The following is a 22,273-nucleotide window of genomic DNA, read 5'->3' on the forward strand; positions in this document are numbered from 1 at the left end:
ACCTTTCAATATTTAATCTTTCTTTTTCAAATAAACCCCCTTACTCAATATGAAACATTTTTCTCTTAGTCCCCTGTAAATGCTGACTTGGGCAATTGTCCTAAGTTTGCAGTGATGTGTGATGATTCATTTTTAAGGATACCAATCTAAGCCCACCAGACTCTGCATCTAAAAGCACTTAGAGCTGTCAAATCAAGTGCAAGTGCAAGAAGTGATCTTCTCAATGGCAACTGCAGCATCCTCCAGAAACTAATCTGAGACCTGTGGCAAATCCATTGAAATAATGTTGCTTAGAGGCTCATTTTATTTCACGTTTTTTCTCCCTGTTTATTTAAATACCACAGGCCAAGAGAAGACAATTAGGTTGTAGAAGCAGACATGAGTGGAGAATTTGTCCCAAGGGGTGTAACACTTTTATGAGGGAACTGGATTGGATTAGACATTCAGAGGATCTCATCTATTTTGAGGATTTTTTTGTTTCCCCCAATCCAAAGTTGTAAATGTTTTCCTGACAGTGTTTTGACTGTTTGTGTGATGCATAACAGAGGCTGCAAATGATTGTATTTTCAGCAGACTGTGGTTTGAGTGCTCCTGGAACTCCTGAAGAGTTCACTAGTAAAAATATTTCGCTCTTTCTTTGTCTTGTCATGTGGCTGCTCTCAGTTTTGGCTCATTAAAATACCCAATACAGCAAATCATCTGTGAGGTTGCAGGGGAGTTTAAGACTTTCCTGTGAGATGGTCTGAGGTGTCTCCTGTGCATGCCAGAGTGTAGATGATAAAGTATGAATAATCAGCTCTCTCTAGACTGATGTTAATGGAGCTGCCTAGATAATTCAAGACAATTTTTTCTGTTAGAAAATACCACCCAAACAGTCCACAGGACTTACACAGGTCCTAAAAGCATCTTGTTTTTTCAAGCACAAAACCATCCTGCCTATGCCTCTCTGTATTACAAGGGACCATAATTTATATTATCAGCATGTCCCCAAGAGACAATTTAAAGATGAATTCTAAGTGTTTTAAATCCCTCATTCTCTTGACGTTTGCTTGCGTATTAATGGATAGTAGAATAAAACTAAAAATTGGGTCATTTAAATTAGGGTTTTTTTCTGGTTTGAAAAATGAAACAAAGCATTCGTTGAATGTTTCTCCTTCTCTAGAGTTTTAATAATGATCCCCAAATCTGAGACATTCACAATTTTCTTTTTTGCTGCATAGTTAACTCTACACATTCAGGGCAGTAGCAACACAGTGACACCCAAAAAGACTGAAGATGTCTGGACACATCCTGTGCAAAATGCCCACATTGCATATGTGCAGGAAGACTTTTTAAGATTGTTTCAGCAAGGCTGTTTCTCATATGATTTGAATAGTCCAAAGGGCTACATTGCCTTATCAAATCTAAATTGCACTTGGGTAACACTGAAGTAATAGGTACAAAGCAGATAAAGGAAGCCACAAGCTGCCTCTGTCGTATTGTTTGAGAGGCTCATAAATGCTGTCGGGTCCAGCTATCTTCAATTATGCAATCTTAGAGTATGTTTTAAATAATAAAATTGCTACTGGTGCACTTTTCTTGGCAAAGGGTTCGGGAAAAGAGGAGCTGGGTGTTACAAGGGCTGCAGCTGAGGTTGGTGTGGAGCAGGAGAGTGCCAGGGGAAAGCTGCTGGGGGTTTTGGAAGGGGAATCCTGCATGTGCAGCTGGGGAGGGGCTCAGATGTAAGAAAGGGAATGGAAGCATCACTCCATGGCTTAACTTAATTGCATTCAAGCCCTGATGTTTGCCACACCTTATTTTACACATTTATTAAAGAAGGAAAGTCTATTACACTCTGTCGCTGGTCAGCAGAGATGGGCCTTAATGATAGAACTGGCCTCTGTTCACCAGGGAAATAAATACCATAAATGTAATTTAGGGGCTATTTAGAAATGACTTCAAATCAATCAAAAGGTTATCTACTCACTTAAAGCCAAACAGTGGCAAAATGCCTAGCACAAAATGTACACCTCTAGACTTATGTCCCAAAAATTAATAAGCATTAATTTTGCATTAAGGTGCATGATAGTGTCAGGCTGCACCATTTTCCTGCTGCACTTCTCTTTCACATTCCATCAAAAAAGCAACCAAAGGAATTGAAAAATAGCTTGGAGATTTGAATTAATCTTCATCTGGTGAGAGTTATGTAGCCACTGCTTTTTGTGCTGCCTGATATTGAGGGCAGACCTGTGATGCCAAATCTTTCACTGTCATCAGGATAAATCACTTTGCAAGCTTGAGCAATAGATATTGACCTAATAACTCTGTGAGATGTTTGCACAAATCATAAATATTTATTTGACCACCTCTCTGATTTAAAGAATAAAAGAAAATCCAGATTACATTTACATATATTCATTTCATATATTCATTTCCACATTCTAAAGTCATGTCTTTCATATCTGTGTGTGACTTCTCCATACACATTTAAAGAAGTCTTGCACATAATTATTTCATTTTATATTCAGCCATCAACAATTGTTGCAAGTTGACATTATTGCAGCTGGTAACATTTAATATTTTTATTTCTAGACTAAAACCCACCAATTTCTCCATCAGTCACTCCAAGTAATGAAAAACCCAGGTCCTGCCATCCATGCATAAACATGCTGCTCCCAATAAAGTCTATATTATTTCCTGTTTTCTAAGGACAAAACACAGGACTGAGCCTAGAGTTACATTCATGCAAGAAAGGAAGAAATATTTTTTAATTAGGTATGAGAATTTGAGGGAAAATGCTGGATACATGTGAAACCGTGAGGACATCTGAGTCTGTATTTTCATACTTATACGTGCTGTCTGCATTTAATTTAATTTAATTTAATTTTTAATTTTATTTTATGGATAATTTTAGGAATTTGACTGCAATCCAATAAGCAGAAATAATTCTCTTTCATTAACTTTTCTTTTTAGCACTCAGCCATCTCTATTTTCTTCTCTTTGTTTAATAATAATAATAATAACAATAACAGAATGGTACAAGTATAAGAAATAATGATCTGAAAATGCAAGAAATGTAGGGAAATTTTGTGCAAAGCAGCTGGAACTCCAGATCTGTAATGCTGCCACTAAGTTGCTCAATTTTGCATTTAACCTGTTGGTCTTCAGATGCATTTTCTTTTCTTCAGAGAAAAATAAAATAACTCATGAAGTTGTTATTAAGCTGACAACAGGAGAAGATTTTGAAAAATTCTCCTGGTTAAAGTGCATCTGAAGAAATGATGCATTCAGGCAGGTAATTAAGGCACTTCTGTTGTGAATGGAAATTTCTGGAGCTGGCTAGCTGTGTGGAAACCAGTGAGTCAACAAGTAGAATAATAAAAAAAAAATAACTCACAGATAACCCCATATTACACCTTAATCATTATGGCAAGATAACTCTGGAAAAAGAAAGACAGCCAATGTGAAATATTAATCCTGAGGACCTGGATGACATCTAGGAGGACTTAATGTGGATCTATGAATTTAAAGATTGATTTGGATGTCGGCCCAGTAGCCTTTTAATGTTTTTAGCCTTGTTAATCTGGATTGGATCCTGATTTCTTAATCATGTAAGGCAAGGATAATTGTTTCAGCTGAGGTATATCGTGGTTTTTGTGATGTGGATGCATATAAGACATTATTCCTTAATTATATTCTAAAAGATACAAAGGTCTTGGGGGCCTTACCCAAGAATTTTAGGGCTGAAAATGATCATTCATTAGTGGTGATGGGGAAGAAACTCCACTCTGCATCAGTTAACTTTTGGGGTCTTCTGGTATACTCTGCAGAAAAAAAAAAGTAGTTGCTCATGAAAACAGAAGCTGACCTTGCTAGAACAGTAGTTGGATTTGAGGTGAGTGTTCTTTTACATTATTTAGGTGGAAAATTTGCACGGAATTTTCAGAATTCAGAAAGCTGTGATATTGCAATGGCAGTGACCCCACCAATATTTTAACTCCATTTGTTTTACTGAAGTTGGAGTTGTCGTGGCCCCAAGGCTGCCAGAGCTCCAGGAGATTTGGGACATCGCCCTCAGGGATGTACAGGGTGACACTGTGGGGCTGTCCCTTTTGAGGGAAAAAGTTGCAGTAACCTGAATGCATGAAATAGCTACTGAAATGGGTGTTTACACCAATGTGTATATTCTATAAATACAGATTAATAAATGGAAGCAGCATCTAATAACTGGACAAAAGGGGTTAATCGGTTTGATTCAACTTCTGTTCCTTCCCAGTTTCAACCATCTGCTAGAGGAAAAGGGCTGTTACACCTGCAGATTATGACCATGATCATGTCAGTTCATGAGCTGGCCTCAATTCAGCTTGGTTTCCAGATTCAGGGAAAGGATCTCTGGCATCATCAAGTCCAACCATCAACCCAGCACTGCCACCGTGTTCGTCACTAAACTGTGTCCCCAAGTGCCACATCCACATGTTTTTTGAGCATTCCAGGGATGATGACTCCACTGCCTCCCTGGGCAGCCTGTTCTTGTATTTGACAACCTGTTCCATGAAGAAAACTTCCCTGTTATCTAATCTAAATCACCCTTGGTCCAACTTGAGGCCACTTCCTCTTGTCCTGCCACTTCTTACCAGGTAAGATGAATGATGGATTTTGTGCTATTTACATTTTAGCACCTCCCAGAAGGGCTTAGAAAAAACAAGGTAGATTGGTTCCTGGTTGTTCCCATTTGGAAAAATCCCTTTACTAAGTTAGCAGTGAGACACAGGGTATAACTGACAATAATTAGCTCCCAGGAAAGGAATGGCTGAATTGACTTCCCTGTCCTTGTGAATGAAGACTTTGAACATGACTAGATGGAAAATACAGCTGGGTGCAACAGGCTGTTGACATCTGATCAGGTACAACTGGATGAAATTATACTGTGTGTTAAGACTTGTGGTTCCACTTCGGAGATTTTTTTTACCTTTTAGTCAAAACCAAAATGATATCTGCAGTGATGGGAGGAATTATGACCTGTGCTCCATCCCAGGAAAAGGTCTGAGCAACTGTAAAACCTCTCTTTGAAAGTTTCCTTTAGAACCACAAAAAGCTGGGGTTTTTCCCCTCTGTCCAATATTGAGACTAAAATGCTCTGGCAGAGAATCCTGATTTGTTCTTCCCTGGTTCTGAGCTACATCCTAACTCTGACAGAGAGGACAAGTGTGCAGTAGGAATTATCTTTCCTGTATAAGACATGTATGCTTAAAGAGTTCCTGCAACATAGGAACATAATAAAAAAAACCAACTTGTGAGAACAGAGAAGAAATATAAACTTTGCAGAATATTACACAGCCACTGAATGACACAAAGGCAGAGAAGTGGCACAAAAGTTGTGTTTCACTTATCCACACTTATCTGCCCTGTGTTTTGATTGCCTTTCCCATCACAAATCACAGAAAGCTGTTATAAATACCAGCCAAATAACTCCCCTTTGGACTTTGGAATTCATTTGTCTGTCCACGAGTGACTAACAGCTTTGGGGAAGATCAAGCCTGGGAAGGACTCAGCTTTCTTCCTGGTGCTTCCTAGCTCGTCTCTATCATCTCCTGATTTTCCTGGAGCATTTTACAGCTCATGTCTAATAACTTGGGGCTGAAAAAAACTTGAAATCAGGGAAAACCTTAAGATGTACCTGTGTCTAGCTAGATGCTGGATTTAAAGGCAATGTGTGGACCACCAGGATAGCATTTGCTATCAGACCTTTTTGCTGGGTTGCTCCACATGATGCAGATCTCTGAAAAACACATCAAAAGGCTTTTTTTTTTTTTTTTCTGGAATTTTCTGGCTCACTCCATGAAACACTTTAGCCTGTTATTGCATACATACTTCAAAATATCTCTATCCAGTTATGCTGACAAGTCAAAGCAAGCTGAAACCATGCCAAGCCACCAATGAAATTCCCAGTGCCACTTGAAGTGCTCGTGCACAGGCAGTAACATGGTGACTCATTAGTCTTTGTAATTGATTCCTGTGCCAATAAGCCTCCACGTTAGATATGCCAATAAAGATAAGCAGAAAATAAATCAGGCCTCCGTGGCCTGTCCTCTCTCCCTGGATTCTCAGGAACGCTCCTAGGCCACCCCTGATGGAGAAGGGAGAGGGTTTACCTGGCTGGGCTCAGCATCATCTTTTTTGGACCAGTGTAGGTTAAAATCCTCACAGGATGCCCGTTTTTGCCCCCATGTCCCACTGCCACCCCTCCGTGTCCTCATTCCATGCGTGTTGATGCCCCAGAGGTTTCCCCATGCGCAGGGCAGGAGCTGGAGAGGTGAGACAGCAGTGACCCGAGCGGTGGCATCGCTCTGATTAGCCCTATCAGCTGGGGATGTGGCACAAAACATCCTCAGGCGGTGTGCAGAGAAGGGAGGAGGAAGGTCAGGGAAATCTGCCGTGCCATAAACCCAACATGACTCGGCACATTCGGCTGAGCTCCTTTACAGCACTGCCTCAGCACAGATAGCAGCGCCTGTGAAGTCCCAGATTCCTGAAATCAAGGTTGGCAACTCATAGCTCTTGATTAGAGTTGAACTGTAGGTTAATGAGGGGAGGCTGCTCCGAAAGCACTCAGACACTGCAAGGAAGCTCTGCCGGGAAGAGAAGAGCTGTTGAAGTGTCCAGGGCTGCAGTACAGCTCATTGCAGTAAAGCAGCCTTGCTAACCACACTCCCTGATAGTTGGGACCAGCTCAGAGTGCACTGAGGGAGAGTTACAGGAGTCTTGGTGTGCTGTGGGCAGCCCTACACCCATCCTGCAACTGAGCTGCTTTAGAGCTGCACACAAGCCCAGGGTTAGGTCCCTAAATTCTCAGCATTCAGGCACTGAGGTGCCCTAACTTCCCGAACACACTGAGCACTCTTGCTGCACCCAACATTTTGCAGGCTGTCTCTATTAAATAGCTATCTGCCATAAACTCAGACATGACACTTCATTTGTAGCATTAAAATAAATTAGGATTTCACTGAAACCCTTGAAGCGAATTTCTTCTCCCAGGTGCATCAGCCTTATCCTTTCTCCATCATTTAAGGACGTGTGGGTTCATTAGACCTGGAAAAATGGTGAACTGGAGGTATTTCAGTTCTTGGCCACGTCAGTTTTACCACTCCATGCATTACAACAACACTGAAATATTTCACAGCTCTAGACATTTCAAAAAATGAGGAACCTGATGCTTGACAGTGCTAGCTAAAACCACTCAGAACCCCGTGGATGTACACCCAAATTTTGACTTGTGCAGCCAACACATACGGCTTTGTCTGCATATTTCCACAATATCACAATATCTTTTTAGGATGTGCTGCCTGAGAAGGGTTTGGAGGGGAACAGAATGGCATCAGATGAGAAATCTTCAGCTGAAGGAGATGTACAGGGACTTTGGAATTCATTTGTCTGTCCAGGAGTGACTAACAACTTTGGGGAAGATTGAGCTGTACAGGTGCTGCCTGGGAAGGACTCAGCTTTCTTCCTGGTGCTTCCCAGCTCCTCTCTATCATCTGATTTTCCCAGAGAGTTTTACAGCCCATGTCTAATAACCTGGGGCTGAGAGACCGTAAAGAACCTTGAAATCAGGGATAATTTTAAGATGTAGCTGTGTCCAGCTAGATGCTGAATTTAAAGGCCTTTTCTCAAGCAGAGAAGAGGATGGTGAGTCTGAATTGGAGCTTGCAGGGCAGAGGCAGGAACAGAACAGTCACGTTTTTTAAGTCATTAAAAAAGAAGATAATTACTCACCTGACAGGGATATAGATGGGAGAAGGTAAGTCAGACATGGAGACAGGAGGAGCTGGACTGAAGCAGTGTCCAACTGCCCAGCTGCATTTGGCTGAAATCATGGAAAAAACCCCAAATCCAAGTTTGGCACTGCTCTGTTGCTAGCAAATCCCCATGAAATCTGCAGGCAATGTGTGTGCTCCATCAGTATGGAGAGAAGAGACCAGGACAAGGAGAACTTGATGCTGGGAAAAGCTCCTTGGAGCCTGGTGCAGAGATCAGGCAACAGGCACTGGAATCCTGGTGTGTCTATATATACATATATATATATGTGTACACATATATACATTGATAAAGAAGAAAATCAAAGTTAGAAGGAGAGTTTGGCATAGCCTTCTTTAAACCCCTGCTCTCTGTATAATGTAGCTATAATAATATACATTTTTATTGCAATGTAGTTAGCATAGTTTTAATAATAGTTTTTTCCTTCAAGGTGCAGAATATTCTCTTTTTCCTGAAGTTATTGCAATTCAGGATACTGTTCCCTTGCAGGGATAGGGCTTATTTTGCAAGTTTGGCAGCATTTGGGGAGGACAAATTTCAGCTTTGTTTCCCCTGGATCACCATTACACACACTGAAAAATTAGGCTAGTACTAAAAGGAACTGTGATGAGCTAAAAAAAAAGGATTTTATTTTAGCTACTGTATAGCTTCTGTTTAACACCTTGGCAATTTCTGCTGTGATTTATTAATTCAGGTCCAAGTCATTAGATGAGGCAAATGTGCTGATTCAAAACACAACAGGAGTGCAGGAGGAAATGAAAGAGAATAAGCATGGTAAATACGCAACACATTTTACAATAAGATTACTTGTGCCAGTTCAAGGCACTAAAGATTTACTAGCTTCTGCTACATGCATATGACTGGAATCATGACTGCAAAACAGAGCTTGGAAATCTCTGTGTTCAGATTAATAAAGACCTTCAGAATAACACAGGAACAGGTGTTTTTTATGCCTTTGAACATAATCTCTATACCTGAAGTAACCAAGGTGAAATCTGCTGAGAGAGGCTAGATTTTTGGGTATTTACACCTCAAGGTATGAACAAGTGGCTTAGGTGTTCAGCCTGGCAGCAAGAGGAAAATGCTGAGCTCCTCTGAGAGATTCCCTAATTCCTTCCTTCCACCAGTATCCAAGTGTTTCTTGTGCCCCCACTGACCCACCTGACCCCCTCCTGGAAAGACTCCCCGTCACCTCTTGTCCTTAGTGACAGGGAACATCTTTCCAGAGCACATTTTCCATGGTTTTCAACCCCCCCTGGCCCTGAATGAGTGGAATACAGAGTTTACTGATGGCACAGGCCACATTTTGCAGGTGACAACTGTTTAAGGGCAACTTTACAGGTGAGAAGATCACTTCTCTTTGAGGCTGAGAAAGGAAAGGGGGAAAAAAATCAGTTTTTCATTGCTGGCTTTTCTGGAGTTTGGATCAGAAATAAGCCACCACAGAAGCTGGGAACTGTCCTTACTCCTTGTGAGCAATCCTGGTATTTCTTGGCAGGGTATGTCTATTTATTAACTTCTCACCAGGGGTTGTGGAAGTACATCTGGGAATCAGCTCCTCTGACCAAACCCAAGTTGTTGTTTATGATAAAAAAAGAACATTGGTGAAGCTGGAAAATTCCCAAAGCACTGCTTCATGTGAAAACAAGGTTTGCATGGAGGTTCTGAAATTGAAGATATTGAAGGGCCTTGGCTGAATATGTTGGAGTGCTTCAATAGGAATAGTGAAACCACTGGATTTTTGAAGAAAAGAATGTAAAAGGAGTAAATTAATTTGTCACCATTGAAAGGAAAATTGAAAATACTAACCATTCTAATATGTTTTGGTTCAAAACTGAGCTGTTTATTTTACTGTGATACAGTCTCATTGCTTAAGGTCACATTAAAAAGAAGTGGAGCTTTCTGTTTAAAAAATATTAATGGAAATTTCCACAGGTTGCAATTTTTAAAAAAAAAATCCATTTGAAAACAGGTAATTAATGGAGAACTGCCTCTTTCCTGCAACTGGCTTTTTTCTTCCTTTTTTTTTTTTTTTTTTTTTTTTTTAAAACCCTTCCTGTTCTGTGGAAAGATTTAGAAGTCTTCAAGTACTTCTGGTCATGAAACATGCAGGATTAAAGTCGATGTTAAAGACCTATATAATACATCTATTTAAGTATCTACTTTCAGTTGTGATTTTTGTTGCCTATCCTCTTCTTATGGAGACATATAACATCTTAAAAAGTGATTGTGCCTCTAAGTGCCTCTGTTTTTAAGATTCCTCAGGCTGAAATCAGAAAATCTTCAAAACACTGGTTCCTTAACATCACAAGTTTAAAGTATGTGGAATCAAATTGCACTTTTGAAATGTCAAGCTGTTGTATATTTGATAAAATGAAACAAACAAATTCATTCCCATAAAACACGACATTGCTTTTGTAATAATCAAAATGATTTTAAGATGCAGCTTTTTCCTTGGAAGGTAAGAATAGTTTCCAACAAAGTATAATTTGCAGAATAATCATATTAAGCATATTTTAAGGCACCATGTAACATTCATTCTCATTATTTTTCACAATTCCGTTCTTGACTACTATGTCATTTCTTTATCTGGAGAGCCAATAAATGACAAATGGGATGCATCTTTCATGACTCAACATTTCAGTTATTTATTAAGTTAGCTCTAATATTTCAGTCACCTTTATCAACCACCTGAGGAAAAATCAATCTCTGATAGGACATCGTGGTGTGCAGCAAAGTATAAAAGCATGAGGTTTCTGCTGCTCAGTCTCAATTTGTCACTTGAAGCCATCTGACTAAGGAGTGACTCTCAAATCCTCCTCCTATCCCTGTTATCTGATTTGCAGGAATCCAAGACTTAAGCAACCATGTCCAACTCGGGCGAGGCAGAGCTCCTACACATATTTAAGGGGATTCCCTTTACCACCAGGTCTTCTCCAGAACTTTTGAAATCCTTGGATACCTTTGATGCTAGAGAAGATGATGTCCTTTTGGTTTCCTATCCCAAGTCTGGTAAGTTCTGGTTTTAAATGTTAATTGCAAGGTCTCAATTGTGTGTTTAAAGTTCTCAGCTTAAACTACTTGGGAAATGTAAATTCATGAAAAGGTAAAAGAAACAGGAAAGGATGTCTGAGTATGTGAATACATTATTCTGTCAGTAAGTGTTCAGATTACAAGAAATATGGGTAATTTACCTACATTTTGCTTCTGTAATTGAAAATAATCTCAGGTGTTTACATATTGGAAAGCAAGTAAATATTCCTTACCTGTTATCAAAATCTGTGCCTGGAAGATTTTTTTGAGGACTTTCTATGTTCAGTTATAAGCAAGTCAAGAATTGTATGAAGTTATTTGTGTGGCTCTTGGCTGTAGATTTATTAATTTCTTATCCCCTCTCCACCTACCACTCTTGCACACAGGAGCACACACCAAGGGGGAAGCTCAATCAGTACTTTTCAAATATACAGACTCAAGTTGCCATACAGGTTATTCTAAACCTGTTATTCTAAAATCAATTATAAAAATAATACAGCCACCTGTCAGCTGACAGCAGTTTGTCTATTGAGATGTTTTGGGTGCCAATATTAACACTGCTCACAGTTAGACTGTAACTCATTTATATATTTGGAGCCAAAGGGATTATTTAGTTTTGTAAAGTTTCTTGAACCTGGAGGACTGGAAATATAACTTGTTCACTAGCAAGCTGTTTCCATACGAAAAATGTATGTTCCACATTTTTTCTTAGTAATAAATATTCCTTTTGTTGTCGTTAATTTGTTTTGTTTTCTTAAAATTACTCTTCTGTAGGCACCCACTGGCTTGCAGGAGTTATAACAAAGCTTTACAATACTCAAGTTACAATAACATCTCCCATTGAATTTGGAGACATTTCCAAACTGGAGGAGCTGAATAAACTCTCATCAAAGAGAATCATCCCAACACACTTAGACTACAACATGTTACCTCCAAATTTTAAGAAAAAAAAATGCAAGGTAAGGCAAAAATTATATCAAAGCAGTAAAATATGTAGAAAGCCTACCGGGAATCTATTTTGTCCTGTTGATCCTTATTAATTTTTGAATGATTTGCAGCTTTCAGAAGTGTTTTGCTGGGAATTTTGGGGACACAGCTGAGCAGCAGTTGAAGGCAGCAAGAGCAGAGGCTTGGATGAAGGACTGGGTTCTCCTCCTGCCTCACTGCTGCCATGGGGTGATTTCTACACCAGGCACCACCCAAAATAGATAATCCACATCTTTCAGTCAGAAATCTCATGTTAGGAATGGGGGTGTTCTCATGACCCCATTGCCTACTGTCTGAGAAAATTGTTATCTTGGGTTCTCACAGGCTGTTCAGGGATTAAAGGTACTCTGCCCCTCCTGCTGGAGCTTTGTGAGGAGACCATAAAGATATTGGGCAAACAGAGGAGAAATGAAACGTGGGAGGCAGATTCAGATCATAGTTTAGAGTTCACAGAATCTCAGAATCACCTGGGTTGGATGGGATATTAAAGATCATCTCATTCCAAGCCCCATGGGCAGGGACACCTTCCACTAGACCAGTTCCTCCCATGCTAATGTGAGAGAGCTTTAAAAAATAAGCTCTTGGTCCCAGATTTTATATTAAAAGTAAAAAACTTCAGGATTGCTCAGATCCAGACTTTTGGGACAAAGCTAGTTTGAATGAAAAGCTAAAATTTATGTTTTGCAGCTCTCCTTTGAATGTTAATTAGTAAATGCTTTCATATGTGAGATTTATGAGATAATATCCTGACTCAAAGTTGACACAGGCTTTTTCAGAATAAATAAACATCACCTGTGGGGGACAAACACACTTCTGTCCACACGGAATTGTTTCCTGGTCACTATTGACTCCTTACTAAGAAGAGACAAATATATTTCTTATTTATTGGCATAGTCACCGAAGGAGGAATCCTAAAGGAAAGGATTGCAAACTGCCTATGATAATGCCATATATGCACACAGAGCTCCTCTAAAATAAAGGAAGGGTGTTATCATTAATAACCACATTATCTTCATTTACAGATGATCTACATCAGCAGAAATCCAAAAGACACTGCTGTTTCCATGTTCCATTACTACAGAGATAACCCAAACCTTCCCACTATAGACACCTGGACTGCTTTCTTTGACTTGTTCCTAAAAGGCAATGGTAAGGATAAATATTTTCTCCTTGCAGCTCATGTTAGTTTGTCATGCACTGAAATAGTTAAGAAATTTGAACTGTGTGAAAACTCCTGATTGAGCTCCTTATTTACACTGCATGAGCTGGGGTTGGTGAGGATAAATTCTAATGCCAAGCTAAACAAGAGCAAATAACAGGATGTTTTCTTCAGCCCTGCAAGGAGTCATTCTGATAAGCTGCTGCACCATCCCAGCACAAGTGCTCTGTGCAGGTTTTTGCTCTTTGCTGTCCTGGGCGAGCAGGGCAGTGCTTGGCAGCAGGGCATGTGAGGAGAATGTCACCAGGCTGCAGGGACAGCTGGGACAGCAGCTCTAGTGTCTTCCCCAGTCTGGGGGACAGCCCTGGGCAGGCCAACAAAGGAGTCTGGACATGTTCACAGAGCCCCTCTGCACACACTCTGCCTGATGTGTTGTCTCACAAACGGGGTCCAAAGAGCAAGGACAAGAAGGAGATTTTTGAGACGTGGTGGGATGGCAGCAGGCAGCAGGACCTTGTTCACGTTATCCACTCCCATTTTTAGTGCTTTATTGCTCCTTTGAGGACATGTGTCACCACAGTGATAACAGCAATAATGACTGGTCAGCTCGAAAGCTCTGAAAGAATTGTGCCCCTGCAGTCATCACAGGCTCACATCAGAGCTCCAGAAGTCAATTTGTTTACTGCCTCCTCCAGGCTCTGTCTCAGGTCTGGTGTTCCTGGTTCACAGCAGCCCTAAGGCTGCTCCAGAGATCTGAAGGATCTTGGCTTGTTTAGTATCAACTCTGAACATACAATAGTGAAAAAAAGGAACGAGGATTCTGTCCAAGGCCAGGCTGGATGTGGCTTTGAGCAACCTGGTCTGGTGGAAGGTGCCCCTGCCCATGGCAGGGGGGTTGGAACTAAATGGTCTTTAAGGTCTTTTCTGATCTGAAACATTCTATGATTTAAGGATTAAACTTTAAAAGCATCTCTAATTTACCTTGTAAATTATTAGCCACATTCTATTTTCCCAGTGCTTATGTGTGGCATAAATAGATAACCACATTGCTTACAACAGAAATTTAGGTAAGAGGTGATGCAGAGGGAAAGGTTGTAATTTTTGTTCCTAGCAGAAACATTTCAAGGTTGTGCTGCTCAATCCAAATCTTGAAGTTCTCTTGCAGGGTTAATATCAGCTCAAAACAAGGGTTAGGACACACGAGGACAATTGTAATGAAGCCCCTGGAGTCTCCAAGGCTGTCCTGAAGCCACCAGGGCTGTGCTACCACTGCCCACAACCCCAGAGCAGCTGACCAGGGGAGCAGGGTTTAATTGCACACTGTGGAACACACATGCTGCTTAGAAACTGCTTTATGTGCTGGAGAGGGCTACAGACTGGAGCATTCAGCTTAATTATAGCTATTAATTGTAATTAATACTTAATTATAGCTCACAGTTTGCAACCAAAATGATGCCCTTTACAAGATTATAATTTTCTGGTGGTGGTGGTTATAAAGCAAAGTCACAGTTTTGGAGAATGCTGGCTGAGCTTGCTCTGTTTCAGGCCTCTTCTTATCACCCTGCAAGAGGTTTTCATGCTCCCTTTGAAATGGAAAAGTCAGAGTTTTGGTTTTTAAAAGAAAGCTGAAATTCAGTTGTCCTCCCATGTTTCAGCAAATGGGGCATTTAGCCAAAACAAGTAGTATAAGCCAGCTATAAACCATTTTATCTATGTCACTGGCTGAACGAGGCATTTGCATAAGTCCTTTGCATAACTCCTCTTTGGCATTTAAAAATGACACAGATTCCCTTCTGCTGGGGTAAAAGAGAGGTAACAACAGTGTGCTTCATTTGCCAGACTCCTCATTTCATGTCCTGCTGAGGTGATTGTATCTATAGCTGTGACCACAGATGTGCAGTCAGGTGTGGGATGTTCAGATCACATTGGGCTGGTACCTTTTCCTTCATCATTGCATGAAGAAATGTAGATCTGGAGATCTGCATTTAGATCTTTCCTTAGATCTGGAGCCTGTTTCCTCCACAGAATCATATCCCAGGATAGGATCTGCATCTCTGATGGGAAAATGAATTCCAACAAGAATGGAAATGTCTTTGGATATGACTTTTGTAAATTTGAGTCACTTAGCATGAAGAGCTGCCTCTGTTTTAGAGGAATACAGGACACATATTATGAAGGGATCATTCCCCTAAATGTGTGAGGTACCATCACAGTTACTGATGAATAAATCTTATCTGAATCTCTTTTACATGGGTTTTCTCCTCAGTTGTCTGTGGATCCTGGTTTGATCATTTCCTAAGCTGGGAAAAACATGAAGATGAAAAAAACATCCTATTTTTGTTCTATGAAGACATGAAGAAGGTAAATATGCTCTCTGCTCTTGGTTCAGAAGGCATTACTTGTAAGTTAGCATCATTAAAACATTGAAGAAGAAGTTATAATGAAAAACGAGAAAGAAGGAAATTGTGACTATATAACTTCAGGCACATTTTATATTTGCATGGAATTTTATATTAGTGAAATAATTCTGACTGCACAAGTGATATAAATCTTAAATCCTGTGAGAGTTGCACTTCTTAGATACAGGAATGGGACTCATATAACACAATTTTCCTCAGGCTACAGGGACAATTTTAAGTTCCTCTTTCTTCCTCCTATGGAAAGGCCAACCCAAAGACATCTATTGAGGGCCACATATTAATTGTCATGCCTGACATTTCAGGTGAAATTATCAAAAAGGGGTGCAAGAGAGCAGAACTACTCATGGTCAGTGGGACTTGTCAATAAAAAAGAAAATTGGAGGTTGAAGGGGTAGGGAAAAAATTTTGATGAAAGGAAATTATCATGCAGACACTTTGCTATTCTTAAAAAAGTAAAATATCAACATACCTTAGCTTTCAGAGAATGAATTTTTAAGTGAAAACACTTTCTAATTTCTCCTTGAAAATAGGTTTTTTGGGGGAAAAAATCCACTACTAGGAACATAAACAAAGCATTTTGGATGCTGAGTCATTTGTTAGATCTCTAGATATGGCACCTCCAATGAAATAAGCTACATACAAAGGAGCTGGGCTTTGAGTATGCCTCTGTTCCCAGTGAAATAATTCTGAGAGACAAGAGAACATTTTCCTGAACGCTTACCTAGGAGGTAAAATTGACCATGTGACTGCATTTGATGTGACATACTCTGCATTTATTCATTTTCTGTGAGTACAGCTAAGAGGGGAATCAGGTTTCCTGTACCTGTCATCTGCACAGCCCAGTGACATATTTAGCTTTGCTTGGAAGCAAACAAATGTGTGACAAACTCGTTATGCAATAAAAAGGAATCCTTTCCAAAGTCTGGTGATCAGCCCAGAAACATAAAAGCTGTGTTTTCCTTATACCTCAGGATCTCCCTAAGGTTGTAAAGGAAATTACTTTGTTCCTGAGTTTGAACGTCAGTGACAACGATATCCAAGACATCTGTGAGAAGTCCTCATTCTCAGAGATGAAGAACGACACAGAAAAGGAGAACAGTGATCCCAGTCACACCGTGTGTGCTCTGACATCCAACAGGAAGCTGATTTTCCGAAAAGGTAAATTCCTTTGTGCCTAGGGCAGCAGAAGGAGTGGGAATCCAGACAGAGGTGGCAGGGCAGGTCTTTCCTGGAGCGTGGTGATGCTTTGGGTCAGTGCTGGGAGGTGATGACAGGAGTGTTCAATCTGAAACCCTCTTAAAAATCACTTCCTAAGTTCTCTGGCTGCAAATTCTGACTTGTGCTAGAGAAGCACAGAGGAGTCTGAATTAGAGCCTGACCAATATGGGAGCTGGTGAGCTAAAAGGAAAGGTTCACCCAGCCTTACTCTTTATCATTTTTTTTTTAATCTGAAAGTTGACCACCTCTGTGTTTACAACATTTCTCTCTGATATCACCTGCCAAGGTCACTTAGCTTACTAGAATAAGAAAGAGCCAGACACACTCCTTTTGAATGAGACTGCTCTTATCAGCCTTTATCTTATCGAAATATTCCTGAGGAAGGAATATTCTGACAACAACAATAACAAAAACATGGCCATAGGTAGCCTCCAGACCTTGGAAAATCTTCCATGGTGCTTAGCTCAGATGTGATTTTAAAATACCTGCAGGAGCTGTTTTCTTGCTCCTGGCATTTCCACAGGTTTGGAAATAAGTAAATCAAACCCATCATTTTGACATGGTTTTTGATTAGTTATATTTAGTTATTTTTTCAACAACAATTGACAGTTAAAAGATAAGAGTTGTTGCAATTAATAAACAGAGAAAGGTTACCTTCTGTTAATTCATTATGTTTTTACCAGTTAGCAGAAACAAATGACCACACAGAGTCTGCCAATAGAAAAGAAACAAAAACATGAGATGCATTTTTCTAAGTCAGTGAACTTTGAAAAAGATACGTTGAAAATTTTGAAAAATTCCAATAGTCTTACTTCCAAGTAGTTCCTATACAAATCCCAGACATTTAGCTAGTTTTAGCCAGTTTATTCAAGATTTATATGTATCTATTTTGAGAGCATGCACATGAAGGGAAACTGTAAGCATTGTACCACAAAAATGTGTTGGTGTAAAGAACAATTTTCTTTTTGCTCGAACTGGGTAACAATTGAAACACTTTTCTGATCCCCATTTCCACGGTCACCCAGAAGTGTTTAACTGTCCACTTAAGTAGCTGGACATCTCATCTGTAAAAGTTCCTAGAGATTATGAACAGGTGTGAGGGTGGGATTCATCTGTGAGGCCATTCTGGACTCCTTTTCTAGGAATCTTCTTTTGTCAGTGGCTTTTGGGGCACCACTCATTTCGTAAGCTTAGATGTTGACTACAATGACCTGGAAAGGTCCCTTCCAACCCAAACTTTTTTATCAAGCTATGATTTTTTAGATGATTTACAAGACCATGTAGTGGAGAGACTAATGACAAGGGCCTGGAGTGACAGGACAAGGGGCAATGGCTTCACACTGACTGAGAGGAGGTTTGGATTGGATATTGGGAAGAAATTCCTCCCTGTAAGGATGCTGAGGCACAGGTAGCCCAGAGAAGCTGTGGCTGCCCCTGGATCCCTGGCAGTGTCCAAGGCCAGGCTGGATGGGGCTCTGAGCAACCTGGGATAGTGGAAGGTGTCCCTGCTATGGCAGGTGTTGAAACTGGAGGATTTTTAAGGTCCTTTCCAACCCAAACCATTCTGTGATTCTATAATTCTCTCAACTGACTGTGAGAAAACCCTGGCAGAGACCTTTAAGTACATTCAGCTAAGGCATGGCAGGATGTCCCTCTGCCCAGATGGCCAGGAGCTCTAATTCTACCCTGGAAACCTGCTGCTCTTCCTCCACCACCTGTGTTGTTGGCACTCAGCAGCTCTGGGGATGAGGGTTTATCAACCTTTATGGGTGATGATCCAGCTCCTTCCACCAGAGACTCAACAGAACAATTCTGATCTACCACAGTGACTGTGGTTCAGAATATATGAATATCTGTGCCAACTGCAACATTAACAAAACCAGGCTGTTTTTAAATAATTTTCTGCTCCACATATTGCTCACTTCACTGTTCTTTCTGTTCCTTCATTCCTAGGTGCTGTTGGTGATTGGAAGAACCACTTCACTCCAAAGCAGAATATTAGGTTTGAGGAGATATTTAACGAGAAAATGAAACTCAGCAGGATGGCAAAATGTTTCGTCTATGAATTTTGAGTTCACGTGAAGAACAACATCTAGTTATCAACAAACACACACAGGGCAGTTGGTGGGAAATTCTGAGTGGGTGCTCCCATTCAGTTTATAATGCTTCCAATAGAAAGGATTGTAAACATGAGGTTTTTGAGAACAGGAAAGTTCTGACACAATGCCAGAGCTGAACTCAGTTCTCAAAGGGCAGATGTTTATGGTTTTTCATAGAGTCAGCTGTCAGACAAAAGATTGTTTGACAACCAGATCTTCTTCATCGTTTATTTATTTTTTTGTTGCAAGGGGATATGAACAGTCTTCATAGATCTGAATTAGGAATTTTACCCAAGATACTAAGAAGAAAAACCAAAAACCAAATCTGTAAGAAACTAAATATATAAAAAGTCTAAAAACATCATGCAAAAATGACCAAAAATTTGACCCCAGACTTGCTCCTTCTGTGATACACCATGATTTGGAAGTGCCTATCTTACTGGACATTGTTATTGATAATTAAGTTGGAAAATGCAGCATTTGAAGATCTGAAGTCTGTTTACAAAAAGGCTGTTTTTTTGTTTGTTTGTTTTTGGGGTGGTTTTTTGTTTTGTTTTGTTTTCTTTTTTTTTTTAACAGCATGTAGTTCTTTGACATAACTTATTTCTGGGTTAGATACCAGAGAGTCTTTGTGTTTTAATTAGTCTTTGTGTTTTAATCCAAGTAAATTTCTGTACCCTATGTTGGGCAACCATAAATGTGTTTCTTTTCCATTTGATTTCCTTCCTGCAAAATGCCTGTTTCCAGTGTTTTGATGAGAACTGTATTACTTCCCACTCCTTGTGCCACAGAGCCAAACTACGACTCGGAGACAGCTTAATCCGAGCACCACTTATTTATTTAGTCTGCCCTAATAAGACAGATTTTCCAAGAATCAGCTGTCTGTGTCCACATCCCAGGGACTGTTTCACCCAACCAAACAAGGTTCCAAGGCAGAACAATCATACCAAAAGCTGACTGAAGAGAAACTCACACAGACAAAGGCGATGGCTTTGCTTTGACTCCTGTGAGCGTGAGGGAAGCTCCTCCTCTGGCTGTGCTGTTTCTGAGCTACAGCCCTGTTTCCTCATAATTAATCTCTCTCCAGGCACACACTTCACACTTGCCAGGGCAGCCCTTTCATTTCATACCTGGTTTGTGCAAGCTGGCCTCAACACCTACTGATTTTGCAGCTGCACAAGTGACACAGAAGTTGCATGCTGAGGAGAGCAAGAGAAAACCCTGTTTGCAGTTCTTTACCATTTACCAATTCAACACAACCTAAGGGTGATGATGCCCTGAGCCCTGCTCTGTGCAAATGACTCATTTGGAAACCAGAAATTTGGTGAGTTGCTTTGCTCTTATTACATGAAAATCACTCACTCCCTCCAAAATGCCACTGTTGCCCTCCTTTCAGGTGTCATTCTTCCACTTTAATAAGTGGCAAGAGATCAGCTAATGAAAATGCTTGAACATTTTACTTAGAGACTTATTTTTTCCTGGCCCTTTGAGTATGGAAAACAAGCCAGAGGGTCCTTGTGGGAATGAGGAATTTGCAAGTGAATTTAGCTGCACCAAGACTCCTGCAAGCAGCATTTGCACCACACATTGCATGCACACATATAAACCATCATTTACATCAACACCATGTCCACAACATGGAACTGTCTGTGAAGGAACAGGATGAGGACTTGCCTTGTGGATCAAGGTAAACTTGGTAAACTACTTAAATCTACCCATCAGCAGGGAGGTAACACTGCTGCTCAGACTGCAGTTAGTTCCCTACCTACTTCAGGGGGATGAGGAATTAATCAGTTTACAGCATTTGCCTGCTGGCTGAATTAAGGACTTACCTAGATTACAATTTAAAAGAAAAAAGGTACAGCAGGACTTCATCAGCATGTGAATGAAATAGAGCTAGGCCACGCATCTCTGTGCTAGCCAAGCTCTGACACCAGTGACAGCAACCTAATTAGAGCAGCCCAGACCTGAATTCCCTTGCTCCTCAGATTCACTTTGTTCTCCACACTGCCATGCACAACCTGGCTCCCTTCTAACTCCGCTTATTCTGTGATTCTCTGATGCTTCATCCCATTTTCAAGCTTTACCTAAGGAAGAGAAACCCCTGTGCCGGGCCTCACTGCTCAGAAGGATCAGTGAGTGGTGACTGAGCCCCTTCCAACTTGAGACTGAGCTGCTGTGGACAAAGTGTAACCAGGAAAAAAAGGGGGGGAGGATAAAAACTAAATCTTACACAGACTGCACTAGCCATGAAGAGGTGCTCAACTACACCCTCAGTTAAAAGTGACATCCCTGGGGAGACTATCTCCATGTTTAATACAAGAGTAACCATACTAGCCCAAGTATACATCAATTTAGCCCAGAAACTTGTCTGCAAAGTATGTGAACAATCAGGAAGAGCATGTGGTGTTTTCCAGCGTATTCTCCCAACCCCTGAGTACATTTTGGCCAAGAACTTTCCCAGCAATTTGCTGCAAGTCTCTCTGACTTCAGGTACTAATGACCACTGATTCATCTGATGTCACTGTACTCTTTACACAATTCTGTGTGCACTTCTGCCCTATTTTCTACGAGGTTTTCAGATTAGATGAAGTCCTATTGATAATAGTCCTGCCATGTGCTGCTTCTCGCTGTGTCAGAGCTACACATTGACGTGGAATGAACTGCTAACACACTGAGAAAAAAAAAATGCAGTTGGCTATTTCCTACACAAGAAATAGGAGGAAGAAACCAAGGTTCAGAACCAGAACTCTATCAGATGTCAGACTCGTGGCCAAAGCCTGTTTTAAGTGTGCTGAGGTTCATTAAAGGTCCGTAAGCCATGTCCAACTCTGGAAATCCATGAGCTGCAAATGTGCTGAGGCCACAGGAAAACTGCAAAGCACCACCAAATACAACATGAGAAATTTATATTCCTTAGGCACCTGATTTTGGTCACTGCTAGCTTCTTTAGTGGCCTTTCCATGGCTTCCTGTCCTTATTTTTACAGATATTTTAACACAACTCCCTTCAGTCATCCTTCTCCCAAAACGAAGAATTTTAACTTGGCTACTGCTGCCACTGAACCTAATTCCTTTCCTCCATCATCCATTTTATCCTCTCACAAACCTTTGGAATGCTACAACCTTTTCAGTGCAAAAGAAACAAAACATGCAGTATTCAAGATAAATACAAACCACTGAATTATACAGTGGAATAATTATGTTTATCCTACTAGCCATGTATTATTTTTCTAATAATTCCTAAAATTGAGCCTGCTTTTTCAACTGCTAGCACACACTTCAAACCACTGCTTTTCTGAATTAAAATTATTCAGTGAAAATGGATCTTTTAACACATACAACATTAGCATTGTTTTTCAATTAAGCTCATCTTATTTTATATATATCTCCTCAGTTTCACCAGCACTTCCCTTTACCAACCTGAATAATTTGGTATCTCTGCCTTTACACTGCTCACTGCTCATTCTCTTTAATGCCCTCTTTTACAAAAATCCTTCTATCAAGGATTATAAGAAAATATAATAGCAAAATACAGCAAAAAGGAAATAATGGCCTCTCTTT

General features: G+C 40.4%; 1 protein-coding gene across 1 annotated transcript; it reads left to right on the forward strand.

The window, feature by feature from the left end:
• The first annotated feature begins 10,553 nt into the window (after positions 1-10,553).
• On the forward strand, positions 10,554-19,444 carry LOC146443893 (sulfotransferase 6B1-like). The gene is made up of 6 exons (XM_085049030.1): positions 10,554-10,806; positions 11,602-11,786; positions 12,837-12,963; positions 15,240-15,334; positions 16,365-16,551; positions 18,565-19,444. Exons 1-6 carry the CDS (start codon positions 10,662-10,664, stop codon positions 18,681-18,683), a joined length of 858 nt encoding a protein of 285 aa, XP_084905156.1. The 5' UTR covers positions 10,554-10,661; the 3' UTR covers positions 18,684-19,444.
• The last annotated feature ends 2,829 nt before the right edge of the window (positions 19,445-22,273 follow it).

Source organism: Lichenostomus cassidix, chromosome 1Aa, assembly GCF_008360975.1.
Source record: "Lichenostomus cassidix isolate B80296 chromosome 1Aa, HeHo_3.0, whole genome shotgun sequence".
Lineage (NCBI taxonomy): Eukaryota > Metazoa > Chordata > Aves > Passeriformes > Meliphagidae > Lichenostomus > Lichenostomus cassidix.

Bases quoted from the DNA above. Each gene is read 5' to 3' on its own strand.
- LOC146443893 (XM_085049030.1), top strand. From the start codon at position 10,662: ATGTCCAACTCGGGCGAGGCAGAGCTCCTACACATATTTAAGGGGATT. The intron at 10,807-11,601 runs GTAAGTTCTGGT...ACTCTTCTGTAG, and splicing joins GGTTTCCTATCCCAAGTCTG to GCACCCACTGGCTTGCAGGA. The intron at 11,787-12,836 runs GTAAGGCAAAAA...CTTCATTTACAG, and splicing joins TTAAGAAAAAAAAATGCAAG to ATGATCTACATCAGCAGAAA.